General features: G+C 39.6%; 1 protein-coding gene across 1 annotated transcript in view; it reads right to left on the reverse strand.

Moving 5' to 3' along the window:
• ACAD9 (acyl-CoA dehydrogenase family member 9) overlaps positions 1–17,792 on the reverse strand; it is a 48,703-nt gene that overhangs the window by 4,997 nt on the left and 25,914 nt on the right. Inside the window, exons 8-13 of the mRNA XM_001378507.4 lie at positions 16,914–16,987; positions 11,096–11,171; positions 10,345–10,415; positions 9,940–10,059; positions 9,353–9,481; positions 2,149–2,228 (exon numbers count right to left, since the gene is read on the reverse strand). Of these exons, the coding sequence (XP_001378544.1) occupies positions 2,149–2,228; positions 9,353–9,481; positions 9,940–10,059; positions 10,345–10,415; positions 11,096–11,171; positions 16,914–16,987 (550 nt within the window). The remainder of the gene's footprint in view (positions 1–2,148; positions 2,229–9,352; positions 9,482–9,939; positions 10,060–10,344; positions 10,416–11,095; positions 11,172–16,913; positions 16,988–17,792) is intronic.

Genomic DNA, 17,792 nt, shown 5'->3' on the forward strand with positions numbered 1-17,792 from the left:
AAGGTATAATTCCAAAGCATTTTGTGAGTACTGACTCCTTTCACAATACTGTTGGGATGCAATGGGCAGATTTTTCAATCTTCATTTTATTTCAAAATTTTTTTATTAAAAAAAATTTATAACATTAAAAAAAACTGAGTTGCAAATTCCTTCCTCCCCTACTGCGCCGCCCCTTCCCTATCTATTGAGAAGGCAAGTAATATGTCAATTATACATGTAAAGTTATATAAAACATATTTCCATAAAAGCTACATTTGGGGGAAAAAATCAAGAAACATACCCACCCTCCCCCAAACCTGCCTCAATCTGCTATTAGAGTTCATGAATTCTCAATCTGAGGTGGACAGTATTTTTCATACTGGGCCCTTTGGAACTGGCTTAGCTTGTACTGACAATCTTAATTTTAAAGATAAAAAGATAGGCTCAGAAAGCCTAAGAAGTTTGCTCAAGATTAAATTGGAAAAAATGTGTAATGTTTGAGGAAAACAGTAGAAGTACTCCTAAAGTGGTCTAGCAAGACACCTAACCCTCCCTTGGGTCCAGCAAAGGGACCAGTGCTCGGAAGTAGTTACAGGACAGCTTTATACTCTGTAGTAAGTGAAAAAGCTGGGCCTTCGACTCAGGAGCTCTAACTCCAAAAGTTCCTCAAATGATTGAATCTGGCTCGAGGAGCTTACCTACCTCTGCTCACAAGGCTATTATTTGGTTACATCTTATTTAGAGGCAGTTTGGCATGGGGGACTTGGGGAGGAAGGAAGATCTGGGTCCAAATCTAGCTTCAGAACCACTAACTGTGCACGAAGTCATTTTGAGGATCAAAACAAATGTAAATAAGGCAAAAGGTAAATGCCATGATCACATTGTCATTTAGTTTCTCTTTAGTGATCTGCTCAGTTCCCTAGTTACAAATCACGGTACCCCTCAAAACGGACAGATTTGGACTGCTGGGATAAGAGTTCTGGGGGAACCTTTTTCTCATACAAAGGAATTAGTCCCAAGGGAGCATGTCACTGTTGGGAAGTCAAGTGATTCAGGTCCAGGTCTAGCTTGAGATGAAGTTTCAATTAAAGTGGCTCTGTTGCAGGTCCTTTAGACATCTGCCAAACAAAGGAATCTTAACAATTCCTATTTGGTGGCCAGCAGCAATTTCTAAAATCAAACAAATGAACACATACAGCCAGACATTGTGGACTTCTTTTCATCCCATAACTTTGCTCTCCTATGAGAGGCACAAGCTACTTCACAGACTGAAAACCAAATGCCCTTATGGGCCCAGGAGCCAGATAGGAGGCCATGGCAAAGTCAGGGGAGAGGCAAGAGGGAAAGGCTGGATTCAAGGATGGTGGAAGGCTAGAAAGCTAGCCTCCTCCCTCAACCCCTGAATTTCTTGTCTAGGATTCTTGGCAAATCTAAGCCACACACAAAAGGGGCCTCTTTCAGACATCTATGGTGGAGGCTCCAGAAGGGATGCTATGTGAGTTTCTCAGTCTAAATTTCCAACTTAAGGGCAAGCTGGTAAAGACACCCTCCTTTGGACTCATTCTTTGATATGTTTCAGACTTTTTAAAGGACTAAAATTTATTTGCATGTTTAAAAAAAAAACAAATAAATGACCACCTGCATGAACCAATAATAGAACTTTGTTGCTTATTTGGTCCAGGAGGAAGCTTGGATACAGGGAAAAAAAGTATTGCTCAAGTTCTGAAATGATAATGATGAAAATATTGATGATGAGGATAATGACAATGACAGTAATACTGATATGAATGCTCAAACACTATTTCTAAATATGGCTTTGAGATCCTGCATGTTTTTTTTAAAAAGAAGAAAACAAAATCAGTAACAAGAAGATACTGAGTCCCTGGCATCTAGACTTGCCCCCTCAGAACCCAAAGCTTTGGAGAGATGGGAGAGGGAGAGGGTCTAATCCCACCTTCCCTTCAGATTTGTGGTAATGCTCTCTAACCCCCCTCCTCCATAGCCCCAGGCTTTGGACTCATCCTAGCTAGATGAGGGAAAGGAGAGAGAGCAGACATCTGAGGTGTGCTCCTTGCATTTCCTGGCCAGAGCCAGGGGGGGGGAATATGCCAATAAGTGTTTGGTGACTAATTGACCCTTTGGAAGTAGCAATACCACAAGCATACATACTCCAATGTTTTGGTTAAGACTTTGCCTGCATGCTGTAGTCCTGTCAGGGCAATATACATTCGGAGGACCTCATTTGTTCCCTGCAAAGACAAAACATAGCACTGTGAAATATCAGTTAAAAGCTTTCGAAATGCATCTTCCAAACCAATAAGAAAAGTTCCCAGAGTATTAAGGCAGCCTGTTAATAAGTTTACTTCAGATCTGAAATCCAATGATAAAGCCAATGAGGGGCCAACTGATTTTACAGTTGAAGAAAACAAGAAGCAGCTGGGAAGGTATAAAACGAGCAGTTTCCCTTCTCTAGCAAACATTTTATCCTTAGAGTGTGGATGACCAGATTTTCTGCCCTGATGCCATATCGTGTATAATCTGGGCAAAGTCAAGAAACCTTAATGAAGGTTCTGCCCAGAAGGTTAGCTTTAATTTCCCTTTGTTCACCCTGTCAGCAATGAAAACAGACAAGAATAGTTTCTATCCTCTTCTCTAATGCTATAAGAGATTCCTCTTCTCAGCTAACTTCTCAATTTGACAGAAGTGAGGAACCCCACAGCGGCTGCTACTTCGAGTCCTAAGGGAATACCTTAGATCACCTAGATCACCATCCTCAATCAGCAAAGGAGCCCCAGCAGCTTCAAAGGACAATGGGCAAAGGGGAAGTGGGAGTCAGTCCAACTAGCAATCACTACAATGTTATTGGATCCCCACTCCATCTTTTTACAGAGGCCAAGAGCCCCCTATGATGGGATTCACAATGCAAGGTTTGCAGGCAAGTGAAAAGGGAAGCTCTGCCCTTTGATGGTTTAAAAACTAGAGGTTTTAAAGGAAGAAATCTCACCTGTGAGATGTGAAAAAGGAGAAATCTCATCTGTGAGATGTGATAATCATCAGGGAAGTAACCACAGCTTAACAAAAGGCCTGAAGGCTACAACTCACAAAGGCTTCAAATTTACTCAGTCTCTATGGAGATTGTGGGTCTGTGGTCAGACAAAGCTTCACAGTAAACAGAATAAGTCTTCCTGGTCCTAGATGGTCTTGAACTATACTACTATCCCTGTTCTCAGCCTGTCCCTGGGCCAAGTACCCTAATCCATATGTTCTTAACCCAGAAGATCTTTGAGATCTTTTTTTAGCTATTAAATCATAGGATTAAGGGTCTGCCTGTATACTCAGCCCGTAAGGAATATAAAAGGATAAGACATAATTTATGTTTTCAGTGAGCCTGCATGAAAAGACATGTACACAAGAAGTGAGAAGGCATATAAAATGCTTCATAAACCTATAAACACTATTATGAAATAACTAGAACAAGATGGTAGATCTGGGCTAACTGTGTGTGTGTGTGTGTGTAGGCGGTATTAGTCTATAGATGCTTCTAAGGAGAAGCTTGGGCAGGCTAGAAGGGATTGGAGGAAGACTTTGAAAATATAGATAAGAAAGAAAAGTCAAGATGCTGGAGAAAGGCAGGATTTTGCCTGAGCTTTCCCATGTTCCCCTCTAAACAACTTCCAAATAACACCTAAAAAACGAATTTTGTAGTGGCAGACTTTACAAAAGGACAAGGTAAAGCAATTTTTCAGCCCAAGACAACCTAGGTTGGCACCCTGTCACATCAGGCTGAGGAACACAGTGGATGGAATGTTCAGTCCAGGTAATGCCCCAGTGAGACAGCAGCAGGCCATGCAAGAAATCAGTAAGTCTTAGGGGCAACTGAATTAGCAGCTTCTGGAGCTCTTAGACCACAGATGGTAAGGTGGTTGGACAGCTAATCAGAAGGAGATTATATGGATCACTGTACCAGCATTAGGCACAGGACTCTATTGAACTGCCCATACAAGGATCTGGGTTGCAGGCCCAGTGTGAGGAGAAGTACCAACACACCAGAGCTTTTGGTGACAAGGAAACAGGAACTCTGGTCACAGTTACAAGTTGGAAAAGACTGCTTGTGATCTCTCACAGACCAGAGCATAGGGCAAGAGTATAGTAAACACACCTATACTTAAATCATATCACCTTAAAAGAACAGAAAACTTACAGACTCCTAGAACTAGCTCTGAAAACAGCTGCACAAAACATTCAAAGCATGGGACAGTGCCTCCTTCACCCTGGGAACAAAGCCCAACTTTGACATAAAGGTCAAAATTAAGAAATAGGCTGGAAAATAAGCAAACTACAAAAAATGAACCTGATCACAGAAAGTAATTGTGGTGACAAAGAAAATCAAAACATAAACTCAGAAGAACATAATAAAAATCAAAGTTGCGACATCCAAAGACCAAAAAAAGTGAATTGATCTCAAGCTCAAAAAGAATTGCTAAAAGAGCTGAAAAAAGGACTTTAAAAATAAAATAAAAGGTAAGAGGAAAAATTGGGAAAATAAATGGGAGTGATGCAAGAAAATAATGAAAAAAATCAACAGCTTGGTAAAGGAGGCATAAAAAACTACACCAAAGAAAACAATGCCTTAAAAAATATAATAGGCCAAATGATAAAAGGCACAAAAATCTGAAGAGAACTCCTTAAAATGCAGAACTTATCAAATGGAAAAAGATAAACAAAAATTCACTAAAGTGAACTAAAGCACAATAGGCTATGTGGGAAAAAAATATACAAAAATTCAGGGAGGAAAAGAATTCCATAAAAAGTAAAATTGGCCAAATGGAAAAGGATATACAAAAGCTCATTGAAGAAAGAATTCTCTAAAAATCAGAATTGAGCAAATGAGAGCTAATGACTCCAGGAGACATTAAAAAAAAAAATCAAACAAAATCAAGAGGATTAAAAAAAAGAAGAAAATGTGAACTATCTCGATTGGAAAAAATAAATGACCTGGAAAATGGATCCAGAAGAGCTAACTGAAAATCATGTTTAAAAAGAAAAAAAAAAGAACCTAGACATCATCTTTCTAGAAATAATTGAGGAAGACTACTCTGATATTCTAGAACCAGAAAGTAAAATAAAAATTAAAGAAATCTACTGATCACTTCCTGAAAGAGATCTCAACATGAAAACTCCCAGGAATATTACTTATTTATATATATACATATATATATATATACACATATATATATTACATTTATATATATATTATATTTTTATATATATATTATATTTATATATAAATATATTATTTCAGAACTCCCAAGTCAAGAGAATATATTGTAATCATCCAAAAAGAAACAATTCAGATACCATGGAGCCCCAGTGAGGATAATACACAGGAGTGGAGACCTTAGAATATGCTACTTTGGAAGACAAAGAAACCAGGATTACAACTAAGAATCACCTACCCAGCAAAACTGAAAAGAATCCTTCCAGGAAAAAAAAAATGGATCTTCAATGAAATAGAGAATTTTCAGGAATTCCTGAGGGAAAAAAAACCCAAAAAAACAAAAAACTAGAAAAGCCCTTACTGCCCTTCTGCCTTGAAACTAATATTTAATAAAGATTCTAAGATGAAAGGTGAGAGTTTAAACAAAAAGTAGTTATTATAATGCAGCAAATAGGGCTTCCCTTTTTGATTTACTTAAATAGGATTAGAACCCTATCTTGGACTTCCATCTTTATACCACTGAAGTGCATGCCTCCTAATTCAAAAACTTCCTGAATTGTGAAAATCCCTTCTCTCAAGCACAAAATAAACAAAATGAGTAAGCAATGCAGCCCTACTTCCCTAGTGTCATATTTCATTTTTTAAAAAATTCACTTTTTAAGCCAGAGAAACAATAAGAAAATAAGTTGTCAATGGGATGTCAAGTGGTGAAAGCAAGGAATGAAATCCAGTACTAAATCCCTTCTGGGTATCTTTTGATCTACACCAACAGGTCACTCCTGAAAAACCACAGGAAGATCAAAACTGTAAGGGAAGAATCTCTTTCTTCTGGAGACTTAGTTAATAAAAAATAACTGTTTCTGTGGAATGGAATCCATCTTGGTTCAGACATGGTTGGTGACAAAAGGGTTAAGGCTGGGCCTAATCTTCTAGCACACTACATGTATCAGAGCAGGTCACACATGGCAGGGAGCAGACCCAACAGTCAGTTACATTCCCACTCCAAGTCCCACAGTCTCTCTGGCCCAAGAGCTACATTTAGCCAGGCTCTAGCCACCATTTTTATTCCTTTGCTCTTTTATTCCATTCCTTTTATTATTATTTTTCAAATACATGGAGAAACAATTTTCAAAAGGAAGCTAGTAGCTCAGTAGATTGTGAACCATGTCTACAGGCAGGAGGTCTTGGCTTTAAATTTGGCCTCTGCCACTTCCTAGCTGTGTGACTCCATTTAACCCATCCTTAAACTTCACTGCATAGCCCTTACTGCTCTTTTGATCAGTACTTAGTATTGATTCCAGATGGAAAGGGTTTAAAAATAAAAGAAAAATTTCAGCAATTATTTTCTGACATTCTATAACCTAAATTCTCTCTTTCCTTGTTTCTCCTCCCCTTTCCTTGAGATGGTAAATAATTGGATACAGGACTAGCCATCATTCTTTCAGCTGCTTGTAGTAGGAGGTGATGGCAAGATGATATTATGAGGAGTCTCCCAAATATCCAGCTTTGAGAGTGCAGGCCACTTAGAACAAAGCAGTCTAACTAGTTCTACAAAAACATGAAAAAACAGCTCCTGTGAAGGCAACATGCTGGGCACTGGGAATGGAAGGGGGGCACATTTCTTGACCTCAAGGAGTTTCTATTCTATTAAGGTTAGGGGGACATGATGCCTAAAAAGACATGTAGAATAATTTAAGGTTGGAAATGAGAAGCTTGAAGGGGAGATGCAAAGTGGTCTAAGAAAATCTGAGGACAGAACATTTTCTGGGTGTTAATGATACACAATATTAACATTAACCATGAACAATACCAATGTTAACATCTGGATAATAACAAGAACAACTGCCATCAGGCTACCACCTTGTCTGCATCACATCTCTATTTAAAAGAAAACAACAAACCCATACGTTCTTAGAGTCAATACTAACTATGGATTCCAAGGCAGAAGAGTGGTATGGGCTAGGTGACTTGCTCAGGGTCACACAGCTAGGAAGTATCTAAGGCCACATTTGAACTCAGGACCTCCTGACTCCAGGCCTGGTACTCTATCCATGGAGCCCCCGAGCTGTCCCTCCATCATCTCCCTGTAGCCATACCCTAACCTAGCTGGCACTGCCCAAGTTTTACAGAGGAGAAGCTCTGAGACAGTGAGTGGCCATGATGAAAGAGCAGAATCTGGGGATTTGAACAGAGAGATGTCCCAGGCCCAGGAGGAGGCATCATAGATTAGATCAGAGATGAATGAAAGGCATTTCATAGAGCTCCAATGGCCCAAAAGAGGTTAGATAACAAGAGTTTGTGACAATCTCCAGTGTATCAGGAAGAGAGAAGGCAGAAAGCATGGGGATGAGGGGCGAGGATCGCAAAGTGGGAGCAGAGAGAACTGGCTACAGAAGGCCAAAATGATGAGAAAGGAAAAGGGAGACAGAACAGGGGGATACAATGGAAGATTAAGGAATGGATAATAACAGCTCAAGTTCATACTGAATAAGGGGCAAAATACCCTCCATCCATTATCTTACCTAATCCTCAACAATCCCATGAGGCACGTGTGTAATGACATCGTATAGACAAAGAAACTGAGCCTAAAGGAGTTTAGGTGACTTGTCCAGACTGTCACAGTGAGGTGTCTGAGGCAAAATTTGAACTCAGATCTTCCTGATTCAGAGTCCAGAGCTCTACCCTCTGGACCAAGATGAGATAAAGATCAGAGAAATCAGTGAAATGAATAGATTGCCATGAAAGTAGATTGAGAAGTGAGGTAATGGGACAAGTGGAAAGGCAAGAGATCGTGACGAGAGGGAGGGGTTTCAGGATCAGATCCCCAGAACAGACTTCCTTCCTGAGATTTAAACTGTGCCCACTCTTGAGGGTAACAACTGAGGCGGAGGACAGGTTCACATTCATTGCCCTTCATTCTTCACAGATGAAGGTGCACGTTTCTACTCAGGGCTGCCGACTGCATTCCTTATTTTGTGGAGATGCTGCATTTCCCTGGAAACATGTAAGCTCCCTGAAGGCAGGCACCTAATACACGTTTGCTGAATAATTGGGATAATAATTTGGGATAATCAGGAGGAAGGGAAGAGCCAAAAATGGAGAAGAAAACTTCCATCTTTACGGACTCACCAAGTGGCATATACTGCCCTTCAGAAACTTAAAAACTGTAAAACAGACAAGCCATCCTCATGCGCTGACTCTAATGATAAGGCAATACAGGCAGAGAGCCCTGTCTCCGAGGCCAGAACTCTAACCACGCTGGTTACTTTTGCCTCTTCCATGTCTCCTCCAGTCCCCAATCTTGTCAGGGTTAAACACCCCCAGCTTCTCTTCCTCCATGACCCTCCCTGCCTCCCTCTCTCTACTCTTCTCACTTTCCAACACTGAGGATGTTTTTTCTGCAAAGACCTTTTTCAAAGTGCAGAAATCTTGAACTGCTTTGAGAAAGCACACGCGCCATACCAGACTCCATGAGCAAATAGCCAAAATGTGAGAAGATAACACAATATAACACCTACCCTCTATTTGAAATAAAAGGAGGCAGTGGAGTAGCAAGAACATATGAATCAAAAAGTTCTGGATCTGGGGCCTGACCTTGGGCGGCCACCAAACCTCCATCTCCTCATTGGCAAAAAAAAAGAATAATGCTGATTCTACAGTTGTTGGGATGCTCATAGAAGAGGGATAAATGCATTCGGAAACTTCAAAGCACAATAGAACCACAACTACTTTGTGCTAAAATCAAGAACTCTGTGCTGTCTTTTGTTCACAAAGATATCACAAAGATATCGGAGTTTGCTTCTCTGAGGGCCTGGATTTACCTGGGGCCATCTAAACCCTCCGTCGCCTGTTATGACAACTGGCTTTAGTTTGCTGGACCAGAGACATCTAGCCACACTAGCATTCTCCAAGACAAGGAGATCCACATTATGTTCCAAGGATCTGAGCTATCCAGATTGGACCCTTCAAAACTCAAAGCCAATGTACCAGAAGTACATCATACACCATCTAGGAAAAGGCTGAAATTGGAAACAAAAGGTAAAGTCCTTTCTGAAGTTTCACTAGCTAGAACAGGGAATGCAAATTTCTTAAGTATACATTACAATTCAGTAAAAAGAACTTATGCTTATGAGATATAAAACTCAAACAACAAACCTCAAAAATCTGTAGAATCCTGGAGTCCCGGAGATAGCGCTCATAGGGGTAATCTTTCATGTATCCCAGGCCTCCGACAATCTGTAGGGCTTCGCTCACACAAATCCAGGATGCTTCAGAGCTGAACACCTACCAGAAACGATAAAATCACTGACAGGCCAGGCTCTGTGTGGGAATCTATGTATATCTCTGGCTACTAACAGTATAGTCTGGATGAAGCAACGGATGCTATTAGATATTAAAAGTAAATCCAACCTTCTCCCTGGAGTATTCCCTGACTATGACAGCCCTCACTGATATCCACATTATACGAACTCTTCATTCCTTTATTCATTTAATTATATAACACTCTATAGTATGGTTTAATGTTGTTTCATATGTATGACTCCAACCATTCTATAAGTTTCTTGAGAGCGGGAACTGGCTCTTGTGTCCTGAAGTACTAAACTCCTGTAGGTGTTCCATAATGACTAAAAGAATGAGCTTGGGAGGGTCCATGACAGGGTGAAAAATAATGCTGTTAAAGACTTATCTACAACTGGTAAACTAGGTAACCACAGGCAGCTGCCCCACTTTTCACAAGTCACCTTCACCATGGCCGCCTCCATAGAGCAATCAGGAACACCTGGGCTGTCCATCATCCCGGCGGTGAGGTAGGCCATACTCTCCATCACATATGTTTTTCTGGCCAACAGAGCAAACTTTTCCTGGAGTTTTTGTGAACAGATACAACAACCAGTTTACATGTGGCTCCTGAATTGCTCATTTGTAATAAAGGCAGTTAAGCAGGGTGAATAGGCTCATCCCAAAATAGAACAGAGGTTTTAATACAGATATTTACATGAAATAAAACATTATTTCTGTTTTCGAGACCACCATGACCAACAGTAGCCATCACAATGGATAAAAATTCTCTACTTTTAAAGCACGTATGGTTCCTAACTCAAGATGCCTTTGAAATGAGAAAGGATAGCATTCAGTTTCTTAATTACCTCAATTAATCCAAATTCACTTAGAGGCCTGTTGAACTGTTTCCTTGTACAGGCATATTCTGCTGTCATTCCTTAAGAAAAGAAAGCAGTCATTAAGAAGGATGATTTCCATGTTATCTTGAAGTGATTTCCTAAAGTCATCTTCATAAGCTTTCAAGTGTATTAATAGGAGTGACAGAGGATAAATCCAACTCTATCTTCCCAGAAAGTGGAATTTATTCAGTTGTACAGGCTAAGTGGCAAGATTAAAAGAAACCTCCAACAAATATGTTCTCAAATGTTTCAAGAAGAGGAAAACACTGCCTTTTGTGTTTAGCCTCATCAAGGCCAAAATGCTGTCCCCAGCCTTCTGGAAACATCACCTGCCACACTGAGGCCCTCACAATGACAGCATGGCTTCTCCAGTAACCATTTTTTTGGCTCAGTAAATCTACAGTCAGGAGGGGTCCTTTTCTCTTCTGCCCACATTCTCTCATCTTCATAAGTAAATTGAATAGAGGCCACTTTGAAAGATTTACTACTTTGAAGAACAAGTACACTTTTCAAACTTAATCACACTAGAGAAAAGAAACAATAAAATCAAATCTGAAATAATGTTATTCCTTTTTCAGGTTTTTTATTTCAACAGTGACTTTAAATAGCTGAGTCCTTGGGGAGGGAGTGGGAAAGAGGGAGAGAGGAGAGAGAGGGAGAGTGTGTATGTGACAATTATTCAAAAAGACTTTACTTCAACAACGTTTCCTTGACTTACCAATCAATTTCTTGAGCATTCCAGCAACTAAACTTCCCATAGTAAATCGTCCACTATTCAGGACATTCATTGCTATCTATAAGAGGAAGAAAAGACTTTATCAATGAGGTATCATCAAATTCCAGAGAAGGATGAGCTAGCAGCAATTGAGAGAAGATTTCTTTTAACAGAAGCAGCAAGCAGCCTATCATAGGCCAAAGCAAATGTGAGACTCAGTTCTTAGCCTCAGACACCAGTTTTCCTATATCTTTTATTATATGAATGAAGTGCTATGGAGAAAGGGCAGCAGTTTAATCCATTCCTACCATATATATGTTAATGAATATGAACTGAGAAAACAAATACTTTGGGGAAAAGCACTATTGGGTAAGAAGGGGCTGGTAAGATTGTGGCCAATATCCATTGGATTTTACTTAAAATTTGTAGGACTGGTAAGAATCCTCTGCCTGGCATCCAGCTTTTAAGGAAGATTATCCAAGCCTGCTTCTTAATAATATCACTCATTCATTTTAGCAAATTTTTACTGAGGCTCTACTATATGCCAAGTACTGTAGGGTATACAAAGATGAATAAGACAGTATGCCCAAAGAGCATAATCATAACAAATTCCATTTGCTTATGCCAAACAGACTTAAAATCCTTAATTGCTTACTCCTCAGTAAGCCATATAGGCCTAGTTATTATTGCCACCCTAATACAATCAACACTCAGTTTCATAGGAGCTACCATATATTGCCCAACGGCCTTATATCTTCCATATCATCCTGTCTAACTAACACTAATTATGAACAAATCCACAACCACACAATAATCCTTGCCCGAGGATTACAAATAATCTTACCACTAAGTGTTCTTAGACAAATGAACAGCTCCTTATATTTTGGACCTCAAAGATCATGACTCTTCACCAAAAAAAGTCAATTGAGTTGCCCTTGACCAGCTAATGTGTGACTGAGGTCTGGTAGCTATGATTCCATTCCACCATGAAAGTCATCAATTTTGATTTTGATGATCCAAAGTTATTTTTAATAGTGAAGGTCCAATGTCCTCTAAACACTTCTAACACTAGTACTATCCTTTAAGAAGAGCCCTAAGTCTCTTACTTTACATGACAAATAACCAGTTGGAATTGCTCTTCCTGTGATCTTTTTTTTTTAGAACACCTTCAATTTCAGAAAACAAGGCTTTTACCTCAGGAAACCATACAGATTGTTGGTATCTAACAATGCTGTTAGGGACATACCCCGCCCCCCCCATTTTCCACAATCTACACGAAGATGGATTTCATTGCTTTCTTTTCCATATTTGGCATACTGAAAAATGTAGATTTTTCACTAGCATTTTCCTTTTAAAGTTCATAATCATGCTTATTTTCCAAAAGACTAAGGAGATGTTTGTCAATTTTCTTTCCATTTCTTTTTAAATTGGTTGGAAATTGCTGAGCTAAAACTACTTTGCATACATCTTGAGCCTCCCCCAAAGATTGCTTTACATTTAAATGCATTTGGAAGTACTTCTAACTTAGTTGTGATGTCTAAGCCTTTGAATGTCATAGGCAGTTGACTGGAATTGCAATTTTTTTTATCTTAGTTTTTATAAAGAAAAATACATGTTAATAAATCTCATTATTCACCCCAGTTAGGCTCTTGAAATATTGTCCAATGATGTTCTGAATATTTTCTTCTCTGTTTTCCAATCAAACATTCTTTTTTAATAATGGTTTATCTCCTTTCTGCTTTTTTGTTTGCAATTTCAATATAGTTAGTAACTATTTTGAAATGAGTCAAATGAAATAAAAATTTCTCCCCTGATATCATCACCCATATTTTTACCACCTAAAAAGAAAATTACAACCTCTAGTCCCATGTATCATCATGAATTAGGCCCCTGGGTAACTAGTGCCACCTGTCAAGAAAGGCTAGAGATTCTTTTATCAAGCCAACCTTAAATCTAGGCTTCTCTCCTGAAGACAATTATTGTAGGCTTCACTAAATCTTCATTATAAGCTGGGGTCAGTGAAAACAAATGGCCTGTGTTCTGATCAACATAATACTTCATGCTGGCAAGTTCCAGGAAGAATTCATGAAGGAGATAGTTTGAGCTGGGCCTTGAAGCATGTGCTGGGTTTGGGTAAGAAGAAATCAGAAGGATGAGAGGCTGGAAGAGGGGGAGGAGATGTGGCAAACCAGGCAGAGGAACAGTGTAAACAATGTGGAAGACAAACTTGGAAGAGTGAGTGCAGGATATGAGAAAAGGAGTAGGAGAAAATAAGGCTGGGGCCAGATCACAGAGGGCCCTGAATGCCATCATAAAGCTGATCAATTATGACAAAAAATCTAAAGTTCAGTTTGAGTGAAAAGGTCAATACAGCTAAGTAAAAAGAGTCATACCTTATGTAGTTTTGTCTTCAAAAAGTAAAGAGTGATTTTAACCCTGCAATAGACCTTGATGAGATAAAGCAACCTCATCTTCCCCAAGTTTATAGGGACAGAGGAGTTAAGATCTACAAGGGTCCTTAGCAATCATCTCTTTTTACAAATGAGGGAACAGGTAGAAGGAAGAACCAGAATTTAAAACTAGGTTTCTGGACTACAATTTCAGTGTTCTTCTACAGAGACCTGGATATCTTTTGAGAAAGGGTGGCAGATGAGGTATGCCAGCCAAAAGGCATTTATTAGAACAATCTACATGGCCAGAGATATGCATCTGGTTTAATTCTCAACTTCTAGAAGTCACTAATGAAAATACCCAGTCTCCCACAAAAAGCCTGTGGCTATCAGGGGATTGGTATGGAAAAAAAGCTTGGTATAAAACAATTCCCCAGAACCAAATACATCTAAGTTGTAGAAAACTGAAAAATTGTCAAGAACCTTTTGTACGATGAACTTAAGTGGGAAAAACTTAAGCAAAGGTAACTGAGAAACATGCTTTAAAGGAAAACTAGAGTACATTTCTGATTACAAAAGCTCCTGGAATGGTCCTGAGTTGACTATGCTCTAAAGGAGCCCAAGTCATGTTTGAATCCTGGTTGACCTTTGAAGTCCTTCCTAAGATTCTGGGAAGGTTTGGCCTTGGGCAGGTTCTCCCCAAACAGAAAGAGTCAGCTTGGGACTCCAAGACTGCTCTAGGTAAGGTCAGAAGGACTCATTTACTGCCAAAAGGCCAGCCACCAAGCACCACCTGCCTCCAGGCCATAGTGACTCAGGAAACTCTCCATCAAGGCCTAGAAGGGTTGTGATATGGCTCAGGAGAAGCATAAATGTGTGCTGGGTTGAAGAAGTACCTGTACAACTGGGATCATAGTTACTGAAGTAAACGAATAACATCATCCCCTCCCTGGCTTCCTAAGCTTGGTGCTAAAATAATCTAAAGCACAGGCCTGACCATGAGTCTCCTTAACTCAAAACCTTCAGTAGCTCCCTAATACCTCTAGATCAGCCATACTCGTCAGTCTAGCAGCTGAAGGATGCCCCCCACCATTGGGCTCTGGCAAGCCAGATCCAATGGCTTTATTTTATGTTCTCCATGCCCCCTGGTAGAATGTAAGTTTCTGGAGGGCAGAGGTGAGGTCATTTTGTATTTGTAGCACCACTAGTGCCTAGTACAATGCCTTCCCTCACACAAGAGGAGGTATGTAATATTTGTAGAGTGTGACCTCGGATTTATAAAAGGTGCACACACATACATATATGGAGGGAAAAGACTGAGAAAGGATATACTGACCTATTTATTCCCCAATTCTCATGCCTCCACCAAAATATCTTCAAAAAATATAAGAACAAGATATTTCTTGAACAACATGGAAATCTATTTTGCATGGGAATACATGTATAACCCAGATTGACTTGTTTGCCAGCTGGGGGGAGGGGGAAGGGAGACAATTTGGATCATATAACTTTGGAAAACTTATGTAGAAATTTGTTATTACATGTAATTGGTAAAAAAAAGTTACAAAAATTATACATTTCCATGAATGACATGATGTTTTATAAATATCTAGCTTCACTAAAGAAGTGCTAACTAAATTGACCTCCTAGTTAAGTCTCTAATGATTTCTTCACCATTATTAAGTAGTTGTCCTGTGGGCCTATGGTTACTGAGAATAAAAATAATCATATTATGTAACAGCTAGTATTTTTATAGCTTATTAAGGTTTACAAAACACTTTGGTTGCCACAACTACTCTGGAAGGTAGGCACTATTATTATTTCTGTTTTACAGATGAGAAAACTGAGGCACACATAGGTTAAGGCCCAAGGTTACATAGCTCCTAAATGTTTGGTGCTGGACTTGAACTCAAGCCTTTCTGACTCCAAGACAAGTTCCCTATTCACTATGTAACCTAGAGGTTTTAAATGGAGAACACTTCTGGATTTTGTTTTGTCGACAAGAAGAGAGAATCTTTTTGAAAGCTTTTGTCTTATAAATTCTTATAAGCTCTAATCTGTTGGTTTCACATATATATAAGCATTAAAGGATGTAGCAAAAATAGTAGAAAGGATATTACATTCTGTTAGCCATGTAGTCCCAAATAAAACTCGGAACATCAGCTTTTCAAAACAGAAACTGCTAAGTGCCTCTTTCCAGGTTCATAAACTTTATATCTAACTATTAAATTAAAATTGATTTGTGTTGAAATGTTTATGATTCTATTTAACCTTTTTTCTCTTGTAATTATCACTTGCCTGATCTCCTTTTCTGCCAGTTTGGTTATTTCTTTCCATAATCTTTAAAAATATCACATGCCCTCTGGCTTACTTCCCTGGCCTCGATCAGAGGCCAAGAAGTGTTGGTAAAGGTGTGGCAGGAGTGAAGAGCTGGCACTGGGGGAAGCTACTCCATTCTCCCTCTTCCCAGCATCCAAGGACATTTTTTGCATGCTCTGCCCCCCCTGTCTAATCATCCAAAGTAAGCACTTCCTCCCTTCACACTCTAGGCTAATGCGGGGCATTAATCACAAGCAACTTAAAGTTGTAGTTTAGGCACGTGAACTTGAAAACCTTCACCAACACTACCTTAGAGTACCATCCACTCCCTTTATAAGCTGCCTGATGCTTCCTCACAAGCTTTTCACTGTTACCACATTCTTTACTATCTTGAACATCCCCGCCCCACCCTTTCCTTTACATCTCCTGCCTCTCTCTTCATTCTCCACCATGGCTTTTGCCAACAGTTTCTTCAGCTTCCAGCCTGTGACATTTACCAGCTCCATCTAGTGCTTTATACTTTGGGCATTTTCTTGTTAATCTTCCTCCTTATGGAAGAGTAGCCTTTGTTGCCCCTCCTTTCTCACCTGGAATTTCATTTTCTAACTCGGTTCCCCTTGTTCAAATGCAAATTAAGTCTAGGCTATAAGGCTATAAGAATTCTTTAAAGAATTTTAAGAATTTTTAAAAACCTGTTGGCCAAAATCAAAACAAACCTCCAAAACTCTGCTTAAATTTCCAGCTCTGCTTTCTTTTCCCCCTAGGAGACAGAAGTGACAGCTAAAATTTCAAGGCTTTAATTTTCCCTTTTCATTCCCTAGAGAGCCAAGCCAAGTCACATGCTGAAGAAGAGCAGATATGGGTAGGAATAAAAAGAGGCAATGTGCTGGGTATGGATTTATCAGGGGAAGAGTCTGAAGAGAGACTCATGGCTATATGCCTTCTTATAGAAGCTCAATAGAGACCGACAATATTCCAATGCTTAAGTTTCTGTGGATTCCCCCCCCAAGTTCCTGCCCTGGTATACTGTACACATGGTGCTTCATAAGTGGTTACAGAATAAATGCTTAATGAATGAGAACATAATGAAACTACTACCAAAAGCAGCTCACCTTAAATCCATCTCCGACTTCTCCAATGACATTTTCAATGGGCACTTTTGTATTTTCAAAACGAACTTCACAAGCTAAAATTTTAAAACAATTCCAAAGATTTCATAAACTCTAAGACACAAAATGATGATCACATGACAGTATCCGATAAACAAGCCTCAATTCTGCAGAACTGCTATAAGTGAAGGACAAATAATCTCATAGTCAGTAATATATCATGGCCAAAGAGTGGTAGGGATTTAATTTCGTTATGCAAAAAAGGGAAACTATTTGAACTGAAGCAAGGACTATAAACAGGATAGTCCATTTCTCAAAGTGTGGGGCTCTTGATCTCTCCCAGGCCAGAAGAATCTACTTAGGGACCAATCCCACCACTGACTGGCACGGGAGCCTTGAGCTACTTCATCTCCACCTTGGATTGGTTCAGCCCTCCTTAGACAGTTTAGCCATCATCCTTCTTCCACTCTTTGCTCTAAGAGAGTTGGGGAGGAGGGGTTGCCACATTGGTGTTGGACTCACTGTGGCTCAGATCTCTTGAGTTCAACAATCCATTAATCTTAGCTCTTGTCATTACACCTGGCTAACCCCATTGATCAAAAGAGGGGATCAAGCATACAGGGTGTATGGCCCCAAGTGATATAATGGGGAGCATGGGTGACAGCTATAAAAAGGCAAATTTAAGGTTGTCAAAGGAAACATTTCCTAACAATTAGAGATGTCCAAAAGTTGGAATAGACTGTCTTGGAAGGTACTAGAAGTCTTTAAGCAAGGCCAGAAAACCACTTGTCAGCTATGTTGTAGCAGACATTTGGGGGGATACTAGATGGTCACTGATATCCCTTTCAAATAATTTTGATAGTGGAACAACATAGCTTTTCA

The sequence above is a fragment of the Monodelphis domestica genome, chromosome 7, assembly GCF_027887165.1.
Source record: "Monodelphis domestica isolate mMonDom1 chromosome 7, mMonDom1.pri, whole genome shotgun sequence".
NCBI lineage: Eukaryota > Metazoa > Chordata > Mammalia > Didelphimorphia > Didelphidae > Monodelphis > Monodelphis domestica.